The sequence below is a fragment of the Haliaeetus albicilla genome, chromosome 10, assembly GCF_947461875.1.
Source record: "Haliaeetus albicilla chromosome 10, bHalAlb1.1, whole genome shotgun sequence".
NCBI lineage: Eukaryota > Metazoa > Chordata > Aves > Accipitriformes > Accipitridae > Haliaeetus > Haliaeetus albicilla.
The window spans coordinates 27,337,936-27,353,564 of NC_091492.1; the positions used below are offsets into that span (position 1 = coordinate 27,337,936).

Below are 15,629 nucleotides of genomic sequence, written 5' to 3' on the forward strand. Positions count from 1 at the left end.
CGGGAAGGGGACCATCGCAGCAGCAAATGCTGTGACAGGCTCCTGCAGAGGCGTCATCTATCTCCATTAACTAATTAACAATTGCTTTGTTCTTTGCACTCCTAACTGGGGTTCCTGCAATCCTTCCCCAGGATCCGCCAGTCTGATCATCTCTTCTGGGACTGAACTAGAGGCTCAGCGAGTTGGCGACCATCCTGAGCCCTGCCACATGTGTTTTGCAGATGGCTGCTCCACAGAGCCCCCAGCGTCCCCCTCTCACAAGACAGGGTCAGACCTCGGGAAGGGGCAGTGCCAGGTGCCACCCAGGGAAGGGTCAGATCCTGGCAGCTGAATGTCATGTCAAGAAGGGTGTCCCTCTGCCACCCGCTGCCCACATGCGCACTTCAGCTACAGCTCTTGGGCTGCAGAAGCGTACTGTTTGTTACCCATCACAAAATGCTGACGCCTTTTGTTACCAGGCGAGGGGAAGAGCTCCCAGTGGAGAAGTGTATTTTGTGGTCAGTCTGGCTCCCACACCTTCAGCTTGAATATATGTTCTTTATTTAATATGTTTATTATATCCAGAAGCGGGGTGCAGGGCCCCTGAGCTGACTGAGGGATCACAAAGCTGTGTGCACACCTCCCGCTGCTTGGGGAAGAGCTTCAGGTGGAATGAGTCTTCTTGAAGGCAGTGTCTCTGGAGGCCAAGTGTCCTGGCTTGCTGAGGGGCTAGCTGCTGTCAGGGCTTTAGATACCACAGTAGGCGGGCTTGGTTGGATGAACGTAGCTGAACAAAGCATGTGCCCTGTCATGCTTCTTTTCTGGAAAGTAAAGGCATAGCTTGTCCAGGAGATGACCTGGCCAGAAGTTATTGTCGCTTGACTTTTGCATCTTACTCCTCTGAGGGTGCCTGTGAAAAAAAGCGGGCCAAAAAAGGGAAGGAAAAAAAAAAATGTATATAAGAGAGAATAGCATGCTTTACAGAAATAAAATTCTGGGCAGCTTCACTGCTTCTCTTAGTGAGTGCAAAAGCGAGCCTGACAAGAACCAGCTATCTGGGCTTCCAGGCCCTGGGAAGCTCTGCCAGACCTGTGCTGACCCTGTAGGTACGTATTGGACACGACCGACACAGGAAACGCCAGCTTGCGAAGCAAGTATCTTAAGAGCTGGCACGTTGCCCATCACTGTAGTATCGAAACACTTTAACTGAGATAACCAAAGACTATTGCGCTCTGCTTTGCAATGTTCTTTTCTCTCCAAAAGCTTCTACAGCCATCCAAAGCTCGGCTCTCCAGGACTGTCTTTCTTCCACAAGAATAAACGTTCTCTGAGGGGATTTCAGACAAGCGTTGGCTCAGTCTGAGGAGAAGTTTTGCCACCTCTGTGGTTCAGAGCACAGAGCTAGTCCCAGCTAGTCTGCAAGGTTCCTGCCAGGCACCACAAACTGTTCACCAGCACCACTGCAACCCAATGACTTAGCTAAAACGCGGGAGTGGCCATGTAGCTGAGAAGAGGATCTGCCCCTTCGCTGTTGCTCGCTGCCTTGCGGCATCCTAATGGCTCACTCCAATACCTCGGTACTGCCTCTGACGCCGTGGGGACTGAGCACAGAGGGGTGGTACACAGCAGGACAGCAGGAGGGAACTGATCTTCAGCCCTCTTTGAACAAACCTATTTTCTGCCTCCTTGGCCTGGCTTCCAGATGCAGTTCCTGATCTGGAGGTGCTCCCACGTGATGAAGCATCAGCACGTCCTGTGCTGTAGTATCCTCCAGGCTGCCTGATCTTCCTTACATCTTCTCCTTCCTTGATGATCTTGTCTCCTGGATGCAGCAGGGCTGTTGGCAAAGTGCAGAGAGAAAACAGTCATGCCTCACCCTGGGATCATAAGCCCCGTTTCAGCTTAGATGTTGTAGGCGTAGCAGTCTGCAGCTCAGCCACAGCCATGCCTGTTCCTGGCTATGAACCCACTGATCCAGACCCTGGTCTGACTTCCTGGCTTGACCTTGGACGTGCCCCATCACCACAAACTTGCTTCGTGAGCTGCACTCTCGGCTGAACCTGGCTACCGTTCCAGGGGCAACGGGAGAGGGCCCTGGCTGATCTGCAGAACCGTTTGATATCTCAGCCCTGCTCTGGCCCTGCTGATGATATTGCTGACCCCAACTGGCAGCATCTGCCATGGCCCTCTGAGGGCTGCAAACACGCTCTATCAGCAGTGCCCCCTGACATTAGTTGTGCTTCTGGGCTTGGGAAGAGACATGAACTTGTCAGATTTAGTGCATTCACATCAGGCTCTTGGTCTTTGCTCTACCTTTCTGCAGCGTTGGCTCGGCAACGTGAACATTGCGCTCTTTGCACAGCTTGGAGCTCTTCAGATAGCTCGTGACGGCATTCCTACGGTATCGGTCAACCAGTTCTCCCAAATCGGCCTCTACAGTTGACGGCAGACAGTGCTCATCAATGGGGCCATCCCCAGATCTCACCATCCGGCACTTTTCTTTCCGTTCTATCGGGCTGTCTTTGTTCTGCAAGTAAAGGGCAGGTCCCGGTTAGCATTCGGTGGGGCCCCGGAGTTGCTGCATTCCCTTCAGGGAAGCTACAGGCAGGGATTCATCTCAAAAGTATGTGCAGACAGGAGCTGGCACCCTACAGTGGGATCACAGGGACAGGCACTCCTCTGGGAGTTCGGTTCCCATCCAGAGCTGGGTCCTCAGACAGATACTCCCTGGAGAGCTTAGTAGAAGAGCAACACACCGGGGACAGGTGCCTCAGATGAAAAAAGCCTTGCAGTCACCTTCTCATTTCTGATTGTGTCAGGGAGCCAGAGGCTCTCCCCATTGCCGGTGACTGTGGCGCAGCATGTTGGCAAGAGGAGGTAGCTCTGGATTCTGCCAGAGTTCATCCAACCCAAGATGCTCCAAAGAAAACATTTGGGAGTGAGCGAATGAGCGAGTCACTGTTATGTTTCCATTGGACCGCCTTGCACTGAGCCTCACAACTGAACAGGACAAAGTGCTTATCAGCACCTTAAGGGACAAATCACCTGTCTGGCAGACAGGTTGACGAGATGATCAGAAGACAACTCCGTCCCCAGACGTAGAACCTGCTTCAACTTCTCCTCCTCCTCCTTCTTGCCAGTTACCCAGAAAAAATGTTTACCTCACCAGAGTGTTCAGAAGCCAAACGAATTGTTTGAGATGGCTTGTAGCACCTCAGCTGCAAGGCACCACGTGCTCAAGAGAATACTGAGAAGCTAATACTCACGGTAACGCCTTGCCCTTTCCTCTACTGCTGCACTGTCCTCTAAACCACCCCACATTCACCAAGGCATGGAGGTGCACTTGTTCTCCTGCCTCATACACAGTACCTTCTCCCACCGTCTCCTCTCTCTCAAGTTTTTTCCAATCTCTTCCATTTCGTCACAGCTCAGATGCCGTCGTTCTGGCTCGGTGTTGACTGGTGGAAGTTCCAAGTGTATTAACTTTCTTTCAGGCTTGGTAGGAGCATGAGGCTTCATCCCTTTGGCTGTGCCCCCAGAAGAAGGTAGACAAGTGGCAGTTTTGCAGGTGGCTTTCTGGAACTGAGCACCTACACCTAGGATAGATTAGAAGACAAACAAACAAAAAGCCCAGAGAAGCCACGTTAGAGCATAGGAGAAAGGAACATCGGATCCATGTTTAAGACAAAGGGGTTTGGCACGTTGTGCTGGTTGGAACTCCCAACAGAGCTTACTAAAGAATAAGCTCTTTGGGGTTTTCCAGCTGCCACCAGCAGCTGGAGAAAGGGTCTGCTTTGGGTGAGCTGGATGATGAATGCTAAAAAATAAAAATCCAGTACAGGATGTTAAACCACAGGGTTCAGACTTTGATCCCAACCTGAAAGATCGGCTAACCTGTCTCCTGCAATTGGGCTGACTATGATATTGAACATCCCCCAGATCATTAAGCTTCTCCCTACAACTCTCCTTCTGGCCACTCTGCTCTAGGACAATGGTCTCAAGAAGCCATATTCTGGACCCCCTTTGGCATTTCCTGTGTGTGTAGAGATCCCTTCCCAACCCAGTGCTCTCCTCTCACCGGTTTTGCTATCCTGGGATTGCCCTTTCCTCATTTCCAGCCACTGCTTTTGACAGTCAATCAGATCTTCAAGGCTTATAAAATTCCCTGGTTTTGACGAAGTCAAGAAGATGACCACATCCTCCAGATCCTTGTCGCTGATGGAAACTTTGGTCTGGCAACCAAAACAGAAAATGACAGTGGGATTACCAAAAGATCAAGGCTTGCCCCAGAGCGGGAGGGGCAAGCTTTGCTGTTATTCCAGTGAGGCCCAGCGTGAGCCATGCTGTGTGAACATGTACTGAGAGTGCAGTGGGGAGATGTAGGAGCCTGGTGGGAGAAAGACCCAAGTATCAACACTGGGAGGTTCAGTGCCAGTTCAGGGTCTACAGCAGGATCCTGGCAGCCACATTACTGAACGATGACTGTCTTCCAAATCTATGAGGCAACGGGTTTCTTCACTCCCTGCTAGGACTCACTCTGCAGGTGCATCTCTGCAGCTGCCCCTCCCCTTTGCCCTTCAGCTTTTCACAGGTTGTGGGAGCCATTCTCAGAGTAAGGCAAGCGAAAAGGCCCCTTGCTGAAGCTCTTCCACTTGCTCTGGGTGGGCATGCAGGAAAATAGGGCAGAGTGGCAGCAGTTCATTACTTTTCTGTTCCCTATGTACCTCCTTGATGACTTTAATGAAGTCTGCTCTCTTGATCTTCCTCCCGTCCATACCAGCGTTCTTGAATATGCCCACAATGCTCAGCTTCTTTTTGTCCAGGAGGTCATGCAGCGTGCCAAGAGCCTGGGGGTATGGTGCACAAACAAGGGGAACCCTACCCTTCTTCCAGGGCTGGCTGCGTTTTTGTGGTGAATGCTGAAAAGGATTAGAAAATACCCTGAGATCACCATTATCCAGGATCACCATGCCCATCAGTGTGGCATCAGCTGGCATAAAGCAGCGTCACTCTACTGATTTGACAGCAGACGCCATCTCCCACGCACTTCTGTACTTACGTCCAGGCTGTCAGTCACAGCTGATTTGACAGCAGCCCTCCTGTCTGCTCTGTGTGCCTTTATTCTTTGCCAGCACCTCCTTTCTTGATTGCTGAGGGAAGGTTTTTGAGTCAGCCATTTTTCAATGTCCCCTAAGCTTTCCAGCTCAGTTCGAAACTGCCTCCTCGCCTGAATCCAAGCCTCCGCCGTTTGTAGACCCTCTTCTGTATCAGAGGTGGTCTCTGGGGAGCTCGGGCTATAGTCTTCCTCCCAGGGCAGCTGCGAGACAGACAAATGACAGAAATCCATGGCCCGACTTGGTTTCAAAAAGGCAGAAGCCAGTCTTGCCACAGGTGGAGCAAAAATAATGCAACACCGGGATTTGGATGGCCCACACCTACTTGCTTTTGGTTTAAAGGCAAAAATTGGATACATGTTTCTCCAATGGCGTCATTGGAAACCATGCTCCAAGACCACTTCTGGCTTGACATCAGTCAAACTCTCGATCGCAGCCTTGCTGCTCACGCTGGTACTTTACGCAACAACAGATGCACTTCTTGCAGAATCGAGAGTTGGGGTCAGGTGGATATTGTGGCTTCCAAAAATGGCAGCAAGCCCATCACAGAACAGTACAGAAACATGCATGGTAGGACGTGGTCAAAACCAGCAGCCTCCGTGTGTGTAGCCGGCAGGGGCCGCCAGTTCCTACGTGCTTCTGGCTGAACTGGGAGGCATGGGGTGGGGTGGAGACAGGGCCGTCAGCAAACCGTAGAGCAGCATGAAAACAGATGGATCCTGCCATGTCACAAAATGCTGGCTCCCTGCCACCAAGGAGCAGCTGCAAGAGCATGTCGGCCATTTAGCTTATGAAGAGCAGCTAGAGTGCTCTCCATACTACTTGGAGAGACAGCTCTCCCCCTCCACACCACTGGGTGGAGCTCACTCAAGCCATGTGACTGGGAGAGATCCTGCTCAAGCCCCAGAGCCAGTGCCTGGGCAGAGATGGCCTCCTTTCCAGGGATGGAACAGGCCCTCTGATGCCCTCACACTGGCTGGCTGCTCGTTTTATCCCTTGGCCTCTACCGGCCATTCCTCCCTCATAGCAGTGAGCAGGTGAGAATGAAAACCATAGGCACCCACCCTGCTCTTTGGAGGGAACAATACTCCTGGCACTTGCAGACCTTCCCAACTCAGTGCCACCACAACCAGAAAAAGGCCGCTCTGTTGACAATCCCATACCTGGGCCCTCCACATCTTGTCACTTTCTCTCCCAGCTTGCTGTTGAGGCAACCTTCCTGCTTTTCTGTTCTCTTCTTTCTCCTTCCTTTTGGCCATGGTTGCCTCCAATTTTCTTCTACTGTTCAGCCCAAATACAGACTGTACTTTCTACAGAAACCCAGAAATGCAACAGCAGCGGTTACCCATCTGTCTTTTTTTTAAATAACGCTCTCATCTCTCTCTCATCTTCCCTTTTTTTCCAGTTTCTGTCAAGAGACAGTTCTTACAGATGCAACCAGAATGTCCTTTTGTTATGACCAATGAACTAAGTCATCAAAGAGCTACTTTTTGAAAAGGGCTTGTTGTGGTTTAACCCCAGCCAGCAACTAAGCACCATGCAGCTGCTCACTCACCCTACCCCCACCCCCCCCGCAGTGGGATGGGAGAGAGAATCAGAAAAAAAAAAAAAAAAAAAGTAAAATTTGTGGGCTGAGATAAGAACAGTTTAATAGAACTGAGAAGAGGAAACTAATAATGATAACACTAATAAAATGACAATAGTAAGAATAAAAGGATTGGAATATACAAGTGATGCACAATGCAGTTGCTCACCACTCACCGACCGATGCCCAGTTAGTCCCCGAGCAGCAATCCCCCCACCCCCACTCCCCCCAGTTTATATAGTAAACATGACATCACATGGTATGGAATTCCCCTTTGGCCAGTTTGGGTCAGCTGTCCTGGCTGTGAAGCTGAAAAATCCTTGACTTAGTCTAAACATTACTTAGCAACAACTGAAAACATCAGTGTGTTATCAACATTCTAGTACTGAACCCAAAACATAGCACTATACCAGCTACTAGGAAGACAATTAACTCTATTCCAGCCAAAACCAGGACAGGGCTACAGTTCCTTTTCTGAGATGAACAATACCCAAAACAGGTAATTGAACAAGAAAATGAGCCACAGTAAGAGATCTAGTCAGAATAGTTATCTGTGTGTTTTTTTATGTACCTATTTCTCCTATGATATCCCCACTTGATTTTCTACAATCAAGTGACACAACAGTTGCCTCAATCCATATTATGTACCTGTCCTGTCTGCCTGTGTTCTTCAGAAGTAGGCAATGGCAATTCAGGGCTCTCAAAAGGAGGTTCTTTGTGCTGCCTTCCTGGAAACAGTCTGAAAATACACACCAGTGTGAGTTGGTACGAGTGCAGGAACACTTTCTTCTCCATCCTGTGCTCACACTGCTCACCTGCTTTGGCAGCAGAGCGAGCTCTCTTCACCCAATTGTCTTCCCCTCCACAGAGACAGGGATAACCCTGAGCTGTAATGCTCAGATGTGCCAACAAGGAAGTCAAGGAGATGAGCTTTTTCCATAAGGAAGGCTCCGGGACACGCAGCCTGATGCGGCCCTCTTGATGGAATGGGAGGATTTGCATCCTGTGCAATGACAGGCACCTGGAGATACTGGTATCTCCCTCCTGGCCACTACACTGACCATTGCAAAGCAGTCCCAAATACTGTGGGACTTCCCATCCAGCAAGGAAATGCACTGTGTGGCGATGTGTGTTAGCAGCCCTTCTGAGTTAATACAAACACTGGGTCCAAAGGAAACAGGGGAACAGGTTTCTCGGAGAGCTTGGGCAGTCTGCAGCCCTCAAGGCTTTGAAGACAAGCCTGGATAAAGTCCTGAGCAACCTGGTCTGACCTCAGCTCATAGCTGACTCTGCTTGGAGCAGCTGGTTGGACTAGGACCTCCCAAGAGCCCTTCCATTATTGTATGAGCCTATAAAACATCCCACACAAGTACTACAAGCACAAGGCCACTCTAATCGAGTCCTTTCAGAGTTTCACCTGCCAGGAGGCCCTTTTCCCTCCATTTTCTCCTCTGCTTCTTCCTCCATCTCAGCTCTGGCTAAGCAGTCTGGAGAAACACCCGTTTGCGCAAGGTGTAATGTGTGACGAACAGCCGCTGCAAGCATGAAAGGAGAAAACCTCTTAGAACAGGCAGGAGGAGGCACAGATCTGCTCTGCAGTGTTAGAAGCTGTTTAATGCCTCACTGGGATTCCTTGTGAGACCTGTTTTCTCAGAGGGACATCTTAAGTCCTTTCTGACACCAGCCCTTGATCCTGTTCAACCCTTAATAGCCAAATTATTCTCTTCGGTGTGAGTTTTCTCCTGCTGCAGCTAGTTCTTCCTCTGCACAGTGGCTTTCGGGGTGAGACAGATCTTGGCGCTTAACAGCCTCTTTCAGGGGAACAATTTCTTAGCATTGCATACGTGTTTGGTATACAAAAAATTGCTATCATGGCATTCAAACATGTTATAGCTCTGATGTTCCTGAGGAATTTAGGTCAAGGAGCCAGACTTCCCAGCCTCAAAAGAGAAGTGAGGTCTCAGCGCAGCTTAGCACCTTTGGCACAGTTGTTCTCTACGCAATTTTTCTCATTGAATCATGCCGCGGTGATTCCAAAAGATGCACCAACCCCCCAGCCCCCCACAACTCAAGGCAGAGTTTGTGATTCACAGTGCTGATGGACTTCCCAAAACATTTACTCCCTCCTGCACAAACTCCTAAAATGGAACGCTCCAGGGCACGGAGTGCCAGCACTGTCAACTGCAGTTGGTCCTGGTGAGCCCACCTTGTTCCAAAATGAGTCCCTTGAGACTTACCAGGAGGGGTAAATAGAGGCACACAGGGTGCCTCTACCATCCCAGGCATCTATTCTAGCCTGGGCCCTAAACACCCACCCATAATGAAGACAGGCAAATGCGCAAACCTCTGCCAGGAATCAGTCACTCTTATTCCCATGCACATTACCTCTTATTCCCATGCTGCTCAAAGCACTCTCGAATTCTGCACATATCTCTTCATCTGTGAGAGAGGCTGTTCGAGGCACAGCCCTAATCTCAAACCTGGAAATAGGAAGAAGGCACCATTCTGAGAAAAGGGCTGCTTTGCCAGATGCATGTCAAAGTATCTCTATAGGGAGAGTCAACCTTACATTCTAGGCCATTAAGGGAACCACCAAGCAGTGCTGGCCTCAGGAATGGCTCAGCAACCCCTCGCCAGACAGAGGGTTTGGTTTTTTGCCTCAGTCCTCCTGTGCCATCTTGACCCAAGAAGGCATGTCAGAGATACCTCTAGAATCATAGACTCATTTAGGTTGGAAAAGACCTTTAAGATCATCAAGTCCAACCATCAACCATGCCCACTAAACCATGTTCTGGAGTACCTTCTGTACACGCCTTTTTTTGAATACCTCCATGGATGGTGACTCAACCACTTCCCTGGGCAGCCTGTTCCAATGCCTGACAACCCTTTCAGTAAAGAAATTTTTCCTAATATCCAATCTAAACCTCCACTGCCGCAACTTGAGGCCATTTCTTCTTGTCCTATCTCCAGCCACCTGACAGAAGAGACCAGCACCCACCTCACTACAACCTCCTTTCAGGTAGTTGTAGAGAGTGATAAGGTCTCCCTTCAGCCTCCTTCTCTCCAGACTAAACCACCCCAGTTCCCTCAGCCACTCCTCATAAGACTTGTGCTCCAGGCCCCTCACCAGCTTGGTTGCCCTTCTCTGGACACGCTCCAGCACCTCAATGTCTTTCCTGTAGTGAGGGGCCCAAAACTGAACAGAGTACTCAAGGTGCAGCCTCACCAGCGCCGAGTACAGGGGAACATCACTTCCCTGCTCCTGCTGGCCGCACTGTTTCTGATACATGTCAGGATGCCGCTGGCCTTCTTGGCCACCTGGGCACACTGCTGGCTCATATTCAGCCGGCTGTCAGCCAGCACCCCCAGCCTTTTTCTGCCAGGCAGGCAGCTTTTCAGCCACTCTTCCCCAAGCCTGTAGCGCTGCATGGGGTTGTTGTGACCGAAGTGCAGGACCCAGCACTTGGCCTTGTTGAACCTCATTCAATTGACCTCGGCCCATCGATCCAGCCTGTCCAGATCCCTCTGCAGACCCTTCCTACCCTCGAGCAGATCAACCCTCCCTCCCAACTTGGTGTCATCCACAAACTTACTGAGGGTGCACTTGATCTGCTCGTCCAGATCATTAATAAAGATATTAAACAGAACTGGGCCCAGTACTGAACCCCAATACTGAGCAATACTTTGATTCACGTGACTTTCACAGAAGGCACAGAAATGTCACAGGCAGAGGACTTGCATGCATCTGGTCTCTGATCCACCCTCTAAGTGAAGCCTTCCATGTTATACTCAAAACAACAGAAATATTAGGGTCTTATTTCTGTTAAATGTTTGGGCAGTCTCTACCAATGGAAAGAGAATGAGCAGATGAAACGTTAGGAGGGTTGCCTAAATTCCTCTGCCTAGTGAACCAGTTCCCTCTGATGGGAGTAATGGTAAAATGCAAACCACAATCAATAACAGAGGATGCACAACTCCAGACTATGCAAAAGCAAGGATGACATTGTCAAATTACTGGTTTGCAGTTAAAGTGCTACATTTGCACTTGGTCAGATCAGGGCTGCAGAAACAAATATACTCACTGTGGAAACTGGTGGACACGGCCAAAACGGCTCAGAGAGAGAGTGGGTTCTTTGTCCGATATGACCCATTTCTTCTGCAACAGAGACAGAAACATCTGATGTGACTCCAGGGAAATGAACTCAATGCTCACAATGGCCTTTCCATAGCTCCAAGAATTAGCAGCCTCTCAGCAAACTTCTGGCCAAGTGCCTCAGCCCCTTGCTAAAACAAGCTGCACAGCGTATAATCTGCTAGGGCAAGGAACGTTGCCAGCCTTTTTGCAAGGACCAGACTTGACGGTGTCAGGCAGGAGACTCCTTGTTTACCAGGGACGAAGTCAATGGAGGCAAACACATAAGAAGGCCCATTACGAGCCTGGGTTCCTGGCTGCTGGTTGCAGTGAGGTTGCTCACTTTAACTATTGCTGAACTGAGAGCAAATAGTTCCAAGCTGATTTTATCCCCAGAGTCCTTCCAAAGACTTCCAAAGAGTCTGCATGCCTCTGCAGCATAGAGGAATCCAGCCACCGGCTTCTTCTCTTTCATCAGGCCAGGAGAACTACACCAACAGCGTGGCAGCAGCCACGAGGGGCTGGTCTCTGCAAGGCCTTGGTGTCTCTGCACCTCAGCCTCATGTACAGAGCGTGGGGTGAACGTCACCACCGCTGCCATTGCTTTGGCCTTTTTCCTATTTATGGCAAGGCCCTTCCAGGGCTTTCCCTTGCCCAGCAAAAGTAGTACAATGACGTTGTACCTTCCCAGCACCCTTGAACCACAGCAAATTAAAGAAACTACAGAAGGCTCTCACTGCTACACACCATGCCTAGCCCAAGTGACCCAGCAGGTTACAGCTGGCCAGCAGGGCTCAGTTCCCCAGTCCTTGGATGGGATGTCAAACCCTCTCTAGGCAGCACTGCAAAAGCAATAAACTTACAGTGAACAACTTCTCTACCACGTATGTAGACTTGTTGAGGCTTAGTAAAAAGTCTTCGCAAAACGCCATTGTCACTTCTGTTCCCCGGATAGCAAGAGTGCCAATGTCCTTTAAAATGAAGTCCGTGTCTTCTCTGTTTGTTAGGATGAAGTAGAAAAAGTTCAGGGTCTCCTGCATGCAGTTCTGCACAACTTCCTCAGAATATGGGACATCTGAGTGGATCTTCTTGTAGTTCACTGACACTTGCTTAATCTCGTCTGGAAAAGAGGAGGAAGACTGTAACTCAGACAGCAGTTGAGCAGACTCAAATAAAGTGCCAGCAGCTCCCAGGTAAAATACATTGCTATAGCATTGTCTGGTCTAACCCCCTGGTACGGCTCCTTAAAGGAGCTGATGGAGGCCCCTCCTCAAGTTAAGGTCAAATCACTCCATTAATGGATGTGCCAAGCCACAGCCATGATTCCCTAAACAGAATGAGGAACATCTGTGTCCAAGAACCTCAGCCATCTGTGTCCACACTGTGCAGGAGGGCAGGACAGCGTGGGACGAATGGGGTTGGTTCCCATGGGAAGAGCGGAGGGTGCTGGGCCATGGAACTGAGCCCACATGTAACACATTCCTGGTCTGGGGAGACTTGCATATAAACAGAAATAAACCACCAAACTCTTAGTGTTGCACAGGCCCCGTCAATGGCACACTGCAGATACAGCAATGGCAGCAATGGTCAAAAACAGCAACAAATCTGGTCATCAGCAGGTTTCTGTGCTAGCTATCATTTCCATCTCTCATTCAAGGCTCTCTACAGCTGACTTTGACCCACTTCTCTGCATAAAAGTAGCTCTGAGGGTCTGTGGGTGTTTGCCTCAACAAGGTCTGGTGCAGTGCAAGAACAAAGCACCAGCATCATTTCAATGGCTTTATGGTAAACAGTTCCAGTAAAGGACCAGCAGCCAGCAAGCATCCTACAAATCAATACATGTGACTGGCACAAATCCAATTGCTCAAGCAGATTATGAAGAGATGGTCTAACTTTGTACAGCCTTAATAAAAACTAGTGCAAAAGAAATGGCCCCTTTCTAGGCATTGCTGCTTGGTGGGCTGTTTGTGTCATCCCATGGAGGTTGTTCTCAGGGCCTTCTGAAGGCCTCTGATGTGTCCATCATTGCTTCTAAACAGCAACCAGCATAAACACCAAATACATGGACGTACGGGAAAACAAAGAATTTCTTTGCTCTTCTTACCAGGAACAGGTACAGAAGCATGTTGCAGCCCACGGATCTGTGCAACAGTCCTGGACAGCAAAAACACAGGTCTCTGAAAGGTGAGCACCTCGCCATTTTCAAAAGAGAGCCATTTTTGAAGATGAAATGTTCCCAGTCCTGTTACCCTGACAGCCCGAGGCTGGAAAAAGAAGAGAAGGGCAAGCATTTGTAGGTTGAAAAACAGAGTAAGGACTTGTGAGAACTTGCAAGGGGGGTGCCTTGCGCCCTGCCGCCTCCTGGTGCGGAACGCTTTTGCACACCTCAACTAGATTTTTATTTCTGTATTTATATATTGCATATATATATATATAAAATATATATTTTATGTTACTTTTTTAAAAAATAATTTATTTATTTTATGTCTCAATTTATGGAGATGCTGGTCTGGCACATTTGTGGCAAATCTGTAAATCGCAATGCAGTTCTGGGAAGAGCAACAGCACTTGCTGGCACAGGGCTGCCGGGATGCCTGAAGCCATCTGGGCGAGGGGAGGGGTAGGGTAGGATCCCACCTTTCTCTTCAGGAGCTGTTGCCGAACATACTTAGACACACTGCTCCAAATATCAGCGACATCTGAAAAGCAAGAGAAAGGCACGTCAAGCTCTAAGTCAGCCAGCTCACATCCCGTCAGCACATCTGTAGACAAGGAGGCAGCAGATGCAAGTGTGCTTCAACACGACTCACAGGATAAACCCACCTGTGACATGGGCCAAATCTTGGATTAGCCTCAGCCTTCTTCCAACAGGACATCTTTCCCATCAGAGCCAGGTCCCTGAGTGTGACCCGCTGCTGAGGGAAACCCGTCCATGGGACTGCCACCATGGCAAGGGGAGGGTGCTGCATGCACCAGACTGTGGGGCTCAGAGTGTCCCCAGGGGCCTTCTCAGCAGGGACAAAACCCCACTTCTCACAGCTATTCATGCCATTCATCTTGTCTGCAGTGATACTCGTCAGAGAGCTCCCAAAGACCTTACCGTCGACAGAAAGCTCCTTGAGGGTGGGAAACGTGACCGTGCTGTAGCCGTCAGCCTTGCTGCAGAGCTCAATGTTGGTGATCAGCTCTTCCAGGTTTGTCATGTTCTTGCTTTGGGTCAGCACGTGAGGCTGCAGGGGGAAGGATTTTAATGTCTCCTTCTAGGAAACACCCCTTCTCCAATGTCCTCAGCTGTGCTTCACAAAACAGCTCCCACACTGTCCCACCACCTCCCTTTGTCCTCTGTGTCTCTGAGGTACAGGAGACACTCCTCATGTCCCCTGGATCAGAGACCTTGCCGAGGCCTCACAGGGAAGTGAAGGAAGGGTCTGGGGCACAGGGTTATGATGAGGAGGGGCTCTGTGACACGGGCTGGGGTCACAAAGGGATGACCCTACATCACCCCCATGCCCGCTGACCCAGCCAGGTTTGGTCCTGCAGTGAGAAGGGGGTTGCTCCCTAAAACACACACCCAATCTTCACTCCCCAAGGAGGCCATGGGGCAGGGAGAGCCTCCGAGATGTCACCAAATGATGGAAATGAGGACACAGAATCACACAGTCACAGACTGGTTGAGGTTGGAAGGGACCTCTGGAGGTCATCTGGTCCCAACCCCCCTGCTCAAGCAGGGCCATCTCTTTTTTCCAAGTAAAACTGTGGTGCCTACAGTCATAAAGGACATCCCATTTTCCTCCCTCCAGTTCAGCACTGAGTATCGTGACCATGACACAGATATCACTTGGTCTCTGTGCATTGTTGATGGAATTGTAGACTTTCTCCGAAGAATTAAAGATCAGTTTCACTGTCTGAAAATCCTGTATGTGGTATCTGGAGGCAGAAATAGGTGGCAGAAGGAACTCCAGCTGGTCTGGCTCCAGCTGATATTCCTGTCATCTGGTGGTGCTCCCCCAAGTACCTACCTCTCACAAGATGCCTCAGCTCCCTTTTCCTACAGCCCAGCGCTTTGATGCTCAAATCTGCCCACTTCCTGTCCCTGGCAGCTCTGCCACAGTTTGCTTGCCCAAGGCATGGCAAATTCTTGCCAAAAAAGCAAGTTAATTTATATTTCGGCCACCTTGCTACCTTGCTCTTTATTTTTGTTTTGTTTGTTGTCACAGTAGAGATGGACACGACAAGTAATAGATCATGCAAAATGGCTACTTTATTGTTCTAACACACCTTTTTATCCCCTTCTTCAGAGTATGTGTTAGTATATGATTGGTTTAGTTAGTAACTAACAATTCATGATTGGTGAGTTCGTCAGGACGGTTCTTCTTATCACTATCTTGTTTTTGTACCACTCTTCTCGGATCTTTCCAGACTTTCAAGGATACACTACAAGCTGCTCAAGGTCGCGCTGTTCTCGAACTGTCAGGCATTCCGCAGACCCGTTGCATCCCCCGACAATTCCCCCTTTTTCTATTTGTGCTAAAAATATCGTCCTGGCTGCCCTCTGCAGGGCCCTTTGCAGAAGGCTGAAAAGACAGGGCAACATTAGGAGCACAGTTATCACAACCAAGATCACTACCCCCACAGTCTTGAGCAGAGATATCAACTATCCAGACAATCCCCAACCCTCGAACATCTTTGTCAGCCAATCTAATTCATCGCTTTCTGTCAGCTTCCTGACTCCCTTCTTCAATTGTTGAATACTACTGAAAATGGATTCTGAGTGATTGGATAGATTCATACAAAACATCCCTTCAAACTCATCACAACC

The 15,629-nt window shown here is 49.5% G+C and overlaps 1 protein-coding gene across 3 annotated transcripts; it reads right to left on the reverse strand.

Annotated features, from left to right (window-relative positions):
* Nucleotides 1-517: 517 nt before the first annotated feature.
* Nucleotides 518-14,944, reverse strand: LOC104316285 (EF-hand calcium-binding domain-containing protein 12-like). 3 transcript variants are annotated; one of them, XM_069794443.1, is made up of 16 exons: nucleotides 13,911-14,944; nucleotides 13,448-13,509; nucleotides 12,915-13,074; nucleotides 11,674-11,930; nucleotides 10,761-10,834; nucleotides 9,064-9,158; nucleotides 8,096-8,213; nucleotides 7,327-7,417; nucleotides 6,257-6,403; nucleotides 5,039-5,296; nucleotides 4,704-4,898; nucleotides 4,058-4,211; nucleotides 3,349-3,569; nucleotides 2,293-2,506; nucleotides 1,651-1,816; nucleotides 518-889 (listed from the first exon to the last, which is right to left on the reverse strand). In XM_069794443.1, exons 1-16 carry the CDS (start codon nucleotides 14,011-14,013, stop codon nucleotides 727-729), a joined length of 2,478 nt encoding a protein of 825 aa, XP_069650544.1. In that variant the 5' UTR covers nucleotides 14,014-14,944; the 3' UTR covers nucleotides 518-726. The 3 variants fall into 3 exon arrangements, with proteins under 3 accessions (XP_069650544.1, XP_069650543.1, XP_069650545.1); XM_069794442.1 differs by having other exon boundaries at nucleotides 3,349-3,575; nucleotides 13,911-14,943; XM_069794444.1 differs by lacking the exons at nucleotides 4,704-4,898; nucleotides 5,039-5,296 and having other exon boundaries at nucleotides 3,349-3,575; nucleotides 13,911-14,943.
* Nucleotides 14,945-15,629: the final 685 nt, after the last annotated feature.

What these genes read in the sequence shown, in the direction of transcription:
- LOC104316285 (XM_069794442.1), bottom strand. Translation starts at nt 14,013, where the DNA reads ATGACAAACCTGGAAGAGCTGATCACCAACATTGAGCTCTGCAGCAAG. An exon ending in AACAGCTCCTGAAGAGAAAG is followed by an intron (nt 13,075 to 13,447) that starts GTGGGATCCTAC and finishes TTCTTTTTCCAG; the next exon opens with CCTCGGGCTGTCAGGGTAAC. An exon ending in ATCCCAGGATAGCAAAACCG is followed by an intron (nt 3,576 to 4,057) that starts GTGAGAGGAGAG and finishes AATCTATCCTAG; the next exon opens with GTGTAGGTGCTCAGTTCCAG.